This window comes from Podarcis vaucheri, assembly GCF_965113315.1.
Source record: "Podarcis vaucheri genome assembly, chromosome: 14".
In the NCBI taxonomy this organism is placed as follows: Eukaryota; Metazoa; Chordata; class Lepidosauria; order Squamata; family Lacertidae; genus Podarcis; species Podarcis vaucheri.
In genome coordinates, this window is record NC_138752.1 from 12,571,695 (window position 1) to 12,583,894 (window position 12,200).

At 43.5% G+C, this 12,200-nt stretch overlaps 1 protein-coding gene and 1 long non-coding RNA gene across 8 annotated transcripts in view; one reads left to right on the forward strand and one right to left on the reverse strand.

The window, feature by feature from the left end:
* Positions 1 to 12,200, forward strand: part of LOC309518551 — a 334,884-nt gene that overhangs the window by 308,387 nt on the left and 14,297 nt on the right. Inside the window, exon 2 of the long non-coding RNA XR_014213482.1 lies at positions 7,532 to 7,674. This is a non-coding gene — a long non-coding RNA (uncharacterized lncRNA). The remainder of the gene's footprint in view (positions 1 to 7,531; positions 7,675 to 12,200) is intronic.
* DMXL2 (Dmx like 2) overlaps positions 1 to 12,200 on the reverse strand; it is a 112,124-nt gene that overhangs the window by 87,659 nt on the left and 12,265 nt on the right. For all 7 annotated transcript variants that reach the window (XM_082198189.1, XM_082198186.1, XM_082198184.1 and 4 more), the window contains exons 2-6: positions 5,229 to 5,351; positions 4,353 to 4,424; positions 2,991 to 3,069; positions 1,753 to 1,909; positions 739 to 805 (exon numbers count right to left, since the gene is read on the reverse strand). In XM_082198189.1, the coding sequence (XP_082054315.1) occupies positions 739 to 805; positions 1,753 to 1,909; positions 2,991 to 3,069; positions 4,353 to 4,424; positions 5,229 to 5,351 (498 nt within the window). The remainder of the gene's footprint in view (positions 1 to 738; positions 806 to 1,752; positions 1,910 to 2,990; positions 3,070 to 4,352; positions 4,425 to 5,228; positions 5,352 to 12,200) is intronic.

Consider the following 12,200-nt stretch of genomic DNA (forward strand, 5'->3'; position numbering starts at 1 on the left):
TAATCTAACCTAGCATATGACAGCTTCCTATATTTCTCTTCCTTTCCTGGGGTTAGGGCCCTTCAGCTCCATCGGGGTTTGGCATGGTTTGGCAGCCCCAGACACAAGAAGGAGAAGGAACAGACTGGGGAACTAGAAGGTGGGCCCCCAGGGATGGGGCAGGACTTGTTGCTGAGAACCGGGTGCTGGCTCCATAGGTGGGATCAGATGCACCTGTCCAGAAGGAGCATAGGTGTGCAGAACTATGGGGAGACAGTCTCATGTTTGAGCTTGCCCTGCCTCGTCATTCAAAACTGGGCGGGGAGAGTAGTGTCAAGTGTCAGGACTCTTCCTTTTGGTTATGAACTTGTTGCCTTGCTCACACACCTTGGTGTTCCGACTTCTGGACCTTATGCTTGCTGATAAGCCTGTACTAATATTAGCCTGAAGGAATATATCTCCTTCATTACCAAGTAAGAGTCCCTGGGTTTGGGATGGGAGCCTGACATGTCTCTTAAAAGACAGTAAGTCTAACACAAAGGACAGCAAAAGCATCTTGCTGCCTCTAGTGCAACATTCCTTAGGCTGCAGCTAGATCCAATTTAGGGTCCTGACTCACTAGCTGAAGACCAGCGCATAAGATGTTATATGGCTATTCCCTGTTAGATATGCAAGGAAACAATTCTATTTTACTAAGCAGAGTTAATACAATTCCTGGCACACTCCAGAAGTGCAATTCACTTTCTTTCTCATCCTTACCTTTCCGGCCGTGGCAAAATATTCACCATCTGGGGACCATTCCATCAGATGTACAGACACGGCCGTTCTGAAGAGCAAAGCAAGAGAAAAGAATGCAGTTCTTCACTGAAGGGGAATTTACTTTTTTATGGACACAGCTATGGCAGCCTAAGGTTATTCTGACCATTGACATCTTGTTACACATACAGGAGAAGTTCGCTAAAAATACTTTAATTGCCGTATGGCAACAATGAGTAACCTGTAGCCCTCCAGATGCTGTTGAACTACAATTTCCACCATACCTGATCACAAACTATTCTGGCTGGGACTGATGGGAGCTGGAGCCCACAGCTCAAATCCAATCCCCAGTTGTCTGAACCAACTAGTGATTTGTTGTGTTCAGTTATGCTTCCCTGGAAGAATAAGTCAGTATGGTTTGGAATGCACTGGAGACTTTGCACCTAACAAATGTGCATATATACAGAGAAGCTTGTTGCTACTCTGTACTTGGAGCATAAAAACATGCAGCTCATTAAAAAGCATATATGGCTTTTTAATGAGCTGCATATGTAAAAATAATTTCAGGTTCTAAGAGCAATTAGGGATGGGACTGTAAGATGTCCCTGCCTTTCCTCCATAATCATAAAAGTAAAGGTAAAGGACCCCTGACAGTTAAGTTGCAGACGACTCTGGGATTGTGGCGCTCATCTCGCTTTACTGGCCAAGGAAGCCGGCGTTTGTCCACGGACAGTTTTCTGGGTCATGTGGCCAGCATGACTAAGCCGCTTCTGGCGAAACCAGAGCAGCGCACGGAAATGCTGTTTACCTTCCCGCCAGAAAGGTACCTATTTATCTACTTGCACTTGGATGTGATTTTGAACTGCTAGGTTAGCAGGAGCTGGGACCAAGCAACGGGAGCTCACCCTGGCGTGGGGAATCAAACCGCTGACCTTCCGATCGGCAAGCCCAAGGCTCAGTGGTTTACACCACAGCGCCACCCGCGTTCTCCATAATCATACTCTCACACAAACTTACTTGCAGTGCCAGACACATTTCCAGTCGCTTAGAACAGGATGGATTTTATCCTCTTTGAGCTCCAAGTCAGGATCATCTTCCTCCTCCTCTTCTAGGATATCACTAGATGGAGGGGCCCATAACTGCAAATAATCTGTTGCAGTCAGCAGCCGGTTACCTGGAAGAAATGGATATTTAAGCAAAGTAGACAGCAATATTTGGCCTACACCCATTTTACCTTCTACTGCTTCTTCCAACATTTGTGAATGAAAATATGGGGCTGGGGAATCGTGGAGGACAGAATTCTCCTCCACAAAGAATATTGCACTAACATAAGCATCTGCTTTTGTTACTGTTGGTATAATTATATTCAAGACAGTTCCATGTGCTGTTTGTGAGCTGACCCCGCCCCCAAAAAAGACACTTAAGAACGTAAATCGAGCCTGAAGAATAGAGAAGACACACTCTCAAGAATATTAGGGTGATGGGCAGGGGAAGCGTGGCTATGTTTTTTGCAGTCTTCAGATGAGAACTGGACCATGTGAAAAATGAACATAAGATTTTTAGTTACAGATAGGTAGCCGTGTTGGTCTGCCATAGTCAAAATAATTTTTTTTTCCTTCCAGTAGCACCTTAAAGACCAACTAAGTTAGTTCTTGGTATGAGCTTTCGTGTGCATGCACACGAAAGCTTATACCAAGAACTAACTTAGTTGGTCTTTAAGGTGCTACTGGAAGGAAAAAAAATTTATAAGATTTTTAGCTGCAGTTTATTCATTTTCAGCTTTGTATTCTTGTTATAAAAAAGTGCACCTAGACATTCTGCTGTTGGCCCATAACCTAGGTTTAAGGTACCATTTAGCTCCTGGTTTTCATATCTCGGTTTCAAACACTAGAAAGTCCCAAAAGCTGCAACCTTTTTTCACAGGGGAATCACTTCATTCCCTGGATCAATCTGGCTGCTCTGTTCTAAACTTTTTTCCAGCTCTACAATATGGGCTTCAGGTGAAGCGACCAAAACTGTGCACAGTATTCCAAAGGCAGTCTTACTGTTGTTTTGTACAACAGAATTATGATATTGGCAGTTTTATTTTCAAATGCTTTCCTAACGAACGGAATAACACACTAGAGGGAGGCAAAAGTACCTTGATAATATTAGAGGAAATCACAAAAGATTCCCCCTGAAGAAGATCCCTCACAGTAACATGCTGCAAAGCGCATTAGGAAGTGGGAACTGACTTAATGTTGACTTCGTATTACCTTGAGGATCCCATGCTAGGTTGAAGGTCATAGAACTGAGGAAAAACTGCCCTGTCTTCAGCCATTGACACTTCAGTTGCTGCAGTGGAAACATTACAGAGTTAATTCTTAGGGGGCAAAAAACACACCACACAGGACAGGAGCAATCTTTTCTTCACATAGCTATAAAATGACATTTCATGGTTTGTTTGTTTGTTTTATATAAAAAAAAAACATTTGATGTGATTAAGCAGTTACTTTTGCTGTCAAACAGCATTCTTCAAGGGTGACAATTAAAACCAATAACACGCCCCAAATTATGCACTTTTCAAATAACAGATCACAGCCATGGCTGTGGCATAAACACAGACAACAAATTTGCTTGCACTCCTGCTGTTCTGCATGAATAGCTGATTCATTAAAGAAGGGGAGAGAAGTTATTTTGTGTCCCATGCCTTCATTACAAAGAGCAAAACTAAAGATCTGCAACAGGGAGAGGGGTTCTTTTCTTGTACAAAACAATGTATTTCTTTAAAAAATCATCATAATCATAAATACATTCTATCTATTCAATGATGAGACATGTTAAGACCACCAAACAATGGAAATTAAACTTAATACATCCTTTACAGCACACGTAGGGAACCTCCTGTCCGCGGGTTAACCGTGCCCCCGGGGGGTGAGGTCCAATTTGGCCCATGGCGCCATTTTCTCCAACCATGCCCGTCAACTGACATTTCTAGGTGAAACTGCCAGAGACTATGACATGGTGGTAGAGAGAGGAAGGGCTGGGGAGGCTTGCCTGTCAGTTCCGGGAGACGGCAGTGGAGGCTGCCCCCCCAAATTCAGCCTGCCCTCAACCAGCCCTCACCTGCCTGCCTACTCCCTTCCTTCCTTGCAGCCAGCCCAGGGTGTTCCCCTGCCTGTCAGCTTCCTCCTCCTCCTTAGTCTCAACCATGGATAGGCAAACTATGGCTCAGGGGCTGGATCCAGACCAATCGCCTTCTAAATCCGGCCCACGGACAGTCCGGGAATCAGTGTGTTTTTATATGATTAGAATGTGTGCTTTTATTTAAAATGCATCTCTGGGTTATTTGTGGGGCATAGGAATTCGTTCATTCCCGCCCCCCATATAGTCCGGCCCCCCACAAGGTCTGAGGAATAATGGACCGGCCCCCTGATGAAAGTTTGCTGGCCCCTGCAGCGTTTCCCTTACAGAACTCAGCAGAGATGTAGGATAGGAGCAAAACTAGCATTCATTGGCTCTGACTCCACCACCTATAGTTGGCCTCCCTGTCTTCTGCTAACTGCTAGGAATGATGTTACCTGCTCCAAGATAAACAAAAAAAAAAGTGGATTTTATATCACGTAATAAATACTTACACAATTTCTCTTATGAGAATTCACCCCAAGGGGCTCAAAAATGCACACGGCATTTCCATAAGAGGCTGCAATCTAGAACAGATTGAGTGAAGAAGTTAGTCTTTTTTTAAAAAAATATAACTGTGAATATTTTACTATTTATAGATACCAATGCATTCATCAGAGTGTTATGTACAAGGACAGATTCAGGGGAAAAGTAAATTTATACGAACATCGCTTGGCTGTTGTACCAGACGCTAGATTTCAAGGGATATGCTACAATGAACCACATTCTGTTTATTCAAAAAGAAAGTAACTATTCTTTACATACTGTAATTTCCAGAATGACTGCCAGTAGCATATCATATCATATCATAAAAGGCCAAATTGTGCTCAATTCATAAAGCAGAGTAATTTATTTAAGTGTTAATTAGTTCATTAAAACAGATATGATTTGCCAACTAAAACTTCTTAAGGCAGGGTGCAGCCTTAAAGTTTTAATTCCTATATTTAAATTTATTTATTTATTTAAAAAAGAACACTTTCCTGTTTCCCACCACTCAAAAGTTCTAAAAACCAGGGGTTCCCAAACTGTGGTCTGTGGACCACCCAGAGTCTGCGAGCTACATTCAGGTGATCTGTGGCATGACTGTGAAGAACATTTTCAATTTGAAATCCATAGAATTCTTTGGAATTCAAATTGCAATGCAATCAAATAACATACAAGAAAAAAATAAGCAATAAAGCTGCTGTTAAAAGCATCCAGCATCCAGCACAGTGAATTTAAAATTGCTACAAGAGGCAGAGAAAAATCATAAAGTGGTCTGCCAAGATCCTCAGCAGTTTTCAAGTGACCCTTGGCGGAAAGTTTGAGAACCAGTGCTCTGAAATCCTTACCCTTCCCTGCTGGGAGCACTCCACGCAGCTGACTTGTATGTTTCCATGCTTAGCACCAGGAATAATTTGCACACATTCAAAGTCATTTGCCAGGATAACAATATCGCATCCGGAGCCGTATGCCTAAAAAGAAATGTGTCAAAAAGGATTTCATTATTTTTCATTTTTCAATTACCGCGCTGTACACATGTGTATTTTCTTTTTAACCTGTTTCCAACCTCCCCGCCCCAAATCATCACAGGAAGTAGAAACATCAACAATACTACTGTTTTAACACCGCCATTAATTTATGTTTCAGTATTGTAACCTGGTTCATGTACGTCAGTCTGTTGTACCCCAAAAGACCCACAGACTGATGGTACCTTAAAAGGCTAACAAATTAATTATGCCATTATGTAAGGAAGTCAATCATAAATGTTGGAGGGGATGTACAAAGGAACAAATTTTCATATGTGGTCGTGTTGTGACATTATCAAATCCTATAAGCTTGATATACAACAAAACAATTGAAATGTCCCCTGTACTAGCGCTAATTGGGCTTAGGATCCCGTCTGCTCACAATTATCCTAAAGATGACCTCTTAGCCTTTTTATGGATGGCTGTTTGTGTGGAGATAGCTAGATGTTGGAAAACCGGTTGTAATGGGAATTGGGGTTGCTTGTGCGTAAACTGCAAACTGCTCCAAGCTAGTAGTATAGCTGAACCTCTCCCTGGTTTGACAGCCCTTCAAACGCGACTGTCTTAGTCACTGGCAGAATCCGTGAGTGGGCGTCTCCTAAACTTCCTCCAACATAAAAATTTTTTGACGCCAAGTCTCCTCCTAGCCTTCTGCGCAGCGTGGGTGTGGTAAGAGGAGGTCTGGTGCTCTCTCCGCTGATTTCACTGGAAGAGTCTCGGAGCCTCCCCTCCGCAGTACTCTCAGCTTCCCCTTTCTCCCTGGTGTCCCCTGGATTTCCTTCCCCAGCGGAAGCTCTCTCTCTCTCCTTGCTAGTTTCCTCCCCTGCATCAATGGAGCGTCTTACCTCTCCTCTTGCCTCTGATGGCAGTTCCCTGACACCGGTGATGGGCTGAACATTGATTCTTGGTATAACAGAGTATGGTCAATAGCATTGGCTGAGAAACTAAAATGCCAGGTGAGAGCAGAAAAGGGCAAACACAATCCATATTCCTTTTATAACATATGGCAAATGTTTATTGAATACATATATTGTTCAGACTATGGCAGGAATCCACCCAGAACTCATGGGAAAATGTGGCGTGATCTCTCAGAGCAATCAAATGAAACTTGAACACATGGCATGATAAAAGTCTGTAATTTTATAGTTACTTGTTTACTGTTGTAACAATAGTTTTTCCAAAATTTATCTTCTGTACCATGAAAATAACTAAAAACAGTATTTTGAAAAATTAATTATGCCATTCACTAATCACCCTTCTTTGTGCAAAAAGAAACTCCAAACTCTATTTATTTAGAAAAAAATTATATACTGCTGTATCGTATATCATAGTGGTTTAAAAGGTAAAGGTACAGGTACCCTTGACCATTAGGTCCAGTTGTGGACGACTCTGGGGTTGCAGCGCTCATCTCGCTCTATAGGCCAAGGGAGCCGGCGTTTGTCTGCAGATAGCCAGCACGTGGCCAGCATGACTAAGCAGCTTCTGGCGACCAGAGCAGCGCACAGAAACACCGTTTACCTTCCCACCGGAGCGGTACCTATTTATCTACTTGCACTTTGAGGTGCTTTTGAACTGCTAGGTGGGCAGGAGCTGGGACCGAACAATGGGAGCTCACCCCGTTAACAGTTAAAAGCAAGTTAAAAGCCAAAAGGAAATTTTAAAATGAACAGCAATAGACCGGTGTGTGTGTGCATAGGTCCGGCGGCGTTTAAAAGTTGGCACAGAAGGCGTCTGCTGAATCTCTTTTGGCAAGACCTTCCACAGACCTGGGCCAATGGGTCTGAAGGTTCAGTTTCTCCCCTTGTCTATGCATTACAAATTATAAACCTAAACACCAACTACTTCGCAAATTATTTTGGGTGATATTCAAATACTGGTTCCAGCAGTGGAACTCCCCCTTCCTCACCGGATCCGCTCTGGCAAGTTGGAGGAACCCCCAGAACAGATTTAGCGAACACAAAGGGAGAGGAGAGGTGGAGAAGTTCCACTGCACAAGTGGAAATCCTTGTGCATAAAGGAATGAGTTTGCTGGATAGTGTCATTTGCATGTTATTATGATTAGAAACAGAACCGTCCTTTCTCTGCTGAGGATATTTTTCTTCCCATCTGCCAAACTATCGTTGCAGAGCTTCAGAAGGAATTGCACCCAACATTGCACCTTGACATGCATATACTGAAATCTAGCAATTCTGCGATGAGGCACAAGAGGGGCATCTGGCAACAGACAGTCAACCCCCTCACCCTGAAGGAGCAACCATACAGCCCAGGGGTAGGAAACCTTTATAAGCCCAAGGGCCTCATTTCCCCATAGGCAACCTTCTGGGGGCCACATAGCAGTGGCAACTGTGGGTGGAGCAACAGTTGTGCCTCTTATCATTGTACAATAGAAAATACTTAAGCGATAAAAAAGTCCGAGTTTTTATCACTTACCTACATGCCACAAGTCTCTCCATTCTCCATCCAGGGGAACGAGAGGTGTGTTACATCAGGATGCATGCCAGCTGGGCAAAAACCCTCGGGGAGGGTGCAGAGCAGGGCCATTGGGGGGAATAAAAAAAGGTAAAGGGACCCCTGACCATTAGGTCCAGTCGTGGCCGACTCTGGGGTTGCAGCGCTCATCTCGCTTTATTGGCCAAGGGAGCCGGCATACAGCTTCCGGGTCATGTGGCCAGCATGACTAAGCCGCTTCTGGCGAACCAGAGCAGCGCACGGAAACGTCGTTTACCTTCCCGCCGGAGCGGTACCTATTGATCTACTTGCACTTTGACATGCTTTCGAACTGCTAGGTTGACAGGAGCAGGGACTGAGCAATGGGAGCTACCCCATCACGGGGATTCGAACCGCCGACCTTCTGATCGGTAAGTCCTAGGCTCTGTGGTTTAACCCACAGTGCTACCCGCATCCCCCTTGAGAGGCATAGTCTACAGATAATGCTTGGAATTTCCAGACCCAAGCTCCAAATTTAAATACGGCCAAGTTCTAGTTTTGTGATGCCCAACACCACAATCTGAAGATCTGCAAAGTCTGAACAGCATTACTTACAGCAGCTCTCCCTAACCTGCTCCCCTTCAGATGTTGTTGGACTCCAACTCCCATCAGCCTCTGCTAGCACGGCCAATGATTGGGTGATGCATTCAGTCTCTGGGTTTGAGGTCCCTCATCACTGATACTATGCCCAATGATATCTAGCTACAACTTACTTGCTCCTCTTTGCAGCCCCACCCCATAAATAAGCCACTGGTGAACATTTTGGAGGGGAAAGCTCCCCACCCATTCATGTGCAGTCGCTCATTTGAATGTAAAGCAATGCCGCACACTGGTGCGTATGCAAAAGTCTGGTTTGTACACATCCTACTGCCTCCATTTTCTCCGGAATTCCCTTGAGCAAGCAGCCGAATGAAAATATTGGACTTTTCCATGATGTTTCAAAATGTACTGAGAGAGAAGGAAATTTATCACCTGTGAATTAATAAAATATTTTATGGAGAGAGGAGCCCTGCTTCCACGATTCCCAAAGGTTTTCTGCTGCAAAAACAGGATGACGGACTAGATGGTCTTCTTGTGCATAACTTGGGTCTTATTAAACTACAGCATTGTTATTTTCAGTATATGAGAAAAGTCTGCTTCCACTGACGTTCTTCCACTACATGTTCTTTTCCAAGTTATTACGTACATTATCTTTAATATACCACTTACCTGCAGCGACCATATTTCTGGGTAAATCTCATTACAGTAAAGATGTTTCTAAAGAAAAGGTGATAAAAAAGAAATACCCTTTGCTACAAGCATCTAAGCTCCTGACCATCAGAGCTAAACAATGATACCCTTTCCCAGCTGCAATATCCTCTCTTTAGGAAGTTCAGAGAGTAAAAAGATAAACAAAAAGAACAAAATATATTTGGGTCTAAAGAAAAGAAGAAGAACTGTTGTATGATGAATTGCTTTTTATTTTTATTTTTTTTAAATAGCCATAGATTTTGAGCACACTGCTTCACTGATGCCTGATATTAAAACAAGATGAACAAGTAGGTTAACACCCCTTTCAAATTTTTATCTCTCAAAGGCACTAGCAAAGGTGTTGCTAGATAGCCAGCACATCCCATCCTAATAATCATTAATCAACCTTGAAATTAAGCTCTTGCCTGGGGCACTCCATTTGAGGGGCAAAGCACCCCGCTGCTCCCCCAACAGTTAAGGAGAAGGGAGAGCAGCACACAGTAGCCATAACAATGCAATGCTGTTTCCAGCGTATTGACCAAGCTTCCTCAGACTCGGCCCTCTAGATGTTTTGAGACTACAATTCCCATCATCCCTGACCACTGTCCTGTTAGCTAGGGATGATGGGAGTTGTAGTCCCAAAACATCTGGAGGGCCAGGTTTGCCTATGCCTGGTATTGATCCAGGAGAACGGTATACTAAGATAACACAACAGTTCTGCCTTTGGAGCCAACAGCCTAGAGCTCTCAAAAAGAATAAAGATTGCAGAACTACCCTGCCGGAATGTCTAGGTGCACAAGGGCAACATTACCACTATTTCCACCTTGGGATGCAGCGCTTTATGGATTAAAAGCAGTGCAGCATTTTTGTTTCAGTTTATAGACCACTTACCATCTGAATCAGAGTGGTTTGCAATGGATATAAATATATGTGACACACACAGAGAGAGAGCACAGCACAATAAAAGCATGTCAAATAATTCACATAGCAAAATGCATACAAGTTATCCGTACACCTATTATAAAAATAAGTAAAATCAGAGATCACTGCAAGGCAGTGTAATATAACATTTCAGACAGCGCAACGTTCACATAATCCTTCATCCCATCTCACTCAACAACCATTTCACACAACCATTCGCTACCTGAAACACTACCAACCACTCAGGCATAAACCACTCACACTCAACAATACAGTGGTACCTCGGGTTAAGAACTTTGCTTCAGGATGAGAACAGAAATCGTGCTCCAGCGGCACGGCAGCAGCAGGAGGCCCCATTAGCTAAAAGTGGTGCTTCAGGTTAAGAACAGTTTCAGGTTAAGAGCGGACCTCCAGAACGTTCTTAAGTACTTAACCCAAGAATTAAGTACTTAACCCAAGGTACCAGTGTACTGTTCTGCGGTCCCTGCCTCTAGAGCTTCCATTGTTGGGGTGGAGACTGGGAGAGTGAATTGAGGCTCATAAGGCTTTGGTGTACCTCTGAGCAAGCAGCTCAGTGGGAGCTGTCCAGGGTGCTGCAGGCTCATCCATCCTGTCTTGTGAGCTCCTTGCCAGGATAAAGAGAAAAATGCTTCTCACTTGTGCACAGGAAATCAAACTACAGGATCAGAATCTGTTCCACATGCATAAAGCTATTTTACATGCCTTATTGTCCCTCTATGTACTTGATGGCTCCTGTGCAACTTCCTTTCGCTCCTCCCCTCTCGTGTTTCAGTTTTTGGAAACAGCTATGGTTAGCTTGACATATGCACTGGCACAATCAGGAAAAAGCCAGTTTGCAAACCTGGTTTGTAAACTATGGTTTTGTATTAACCATGGTTGGTGAAAACGCACAATGCTCACCGTGGCTATCTTTGAAAGCGAAAGGGAAATTCAAATGCAACTCTCTGGTTTAACCATTGAGTTGATGCATACAGTTGATGAAAAGGGTAAGGAGGGGCATGATGGCACCGAGGAAAGGCGTGCTTAACAGAGCTCCACATATTCCCTTTCAATTACATGATGGGGGTTTGCTTTGCAAGCTTCTCCCCTCCTCTTTTGTTCTTTTAAAAATTCCTCTTATCGAAGGCAAGGTTGTTTTATGTGTTCCAGCGACCCCAGGAATTTGCACCATAGAATTTTGTGAAGCTAGTATCGTAAATTTGTTTTAACGAAGGCTAACAGCCTTGCAGCCACCGCCCTGGTTTCCTGTCAGCTATATCTCCACATTTTAAAAACCTCTTTAAAAGCTTTTTAAAATGACTTTTAACCTTCAAAACCTTTTAATCTCTTAAAATCCTTTTTATTTCCTTTGACCCGCTATATTTTAAACAAACTGAATTGCACACAGATAGGTAGCCGTGTTGGTCTGCCATAGTCAAAATAAAAAAATTCCTTCCAGTAGCACCTTAAAGACCAACTAAGTTAGTTCTTGGTATGAGCTTTCGTGTGCATGCACACTTCTTCAGATACACTGAAACAGAAGTTGCCAGATCCTTCTATATAGTGAGAAGGTGGGGAGGGGTATTACTCAGAAGGGTGGTGGGAATGGGAGATTGGCAGATAGCTGAGATGAGCCTGTTGACGACTCTTAACGACTGCAATAGGTCTTACAGGAAAAGGCAAGGGTTGAGAAGGTGAAAAATGGCTTAGTCATGTATAATGAGATAAGAATCCAATGTCTTTGTTCAGACCAGGTCTCTTCCTGTAAGACCTATTGCAGTCGTTAAGAGTCGTCAACAGGCTCATCTCAGCTATCTGCCAATCTCCCATTCCCACCACCCTTCTGAGTAATACCCCTCCCAACCTTCTCACTATATAGAAGGATCTGGCAACTTCTGTTTCAGTGTATCTGAAGAAGTGTGCATGCACACGAAAGCTCATACCAAGAACTAACTTAGTTGGTCTTTAAGGTGCTACTGGAAGGAATTTTTTTATTTTGAATTGCACACAGTGTGTTTTCACTGTCAACGAGAGGAGAAGGTATCTCTACCAAGGTTTGCATACAGTTTTCTAGTATCGCAACAGGATCTTTTTCTGCCCTGTCACATATCCTGTATATAAAAAGAGACAGCCAATACAGCAGCACCCTGCAGACAC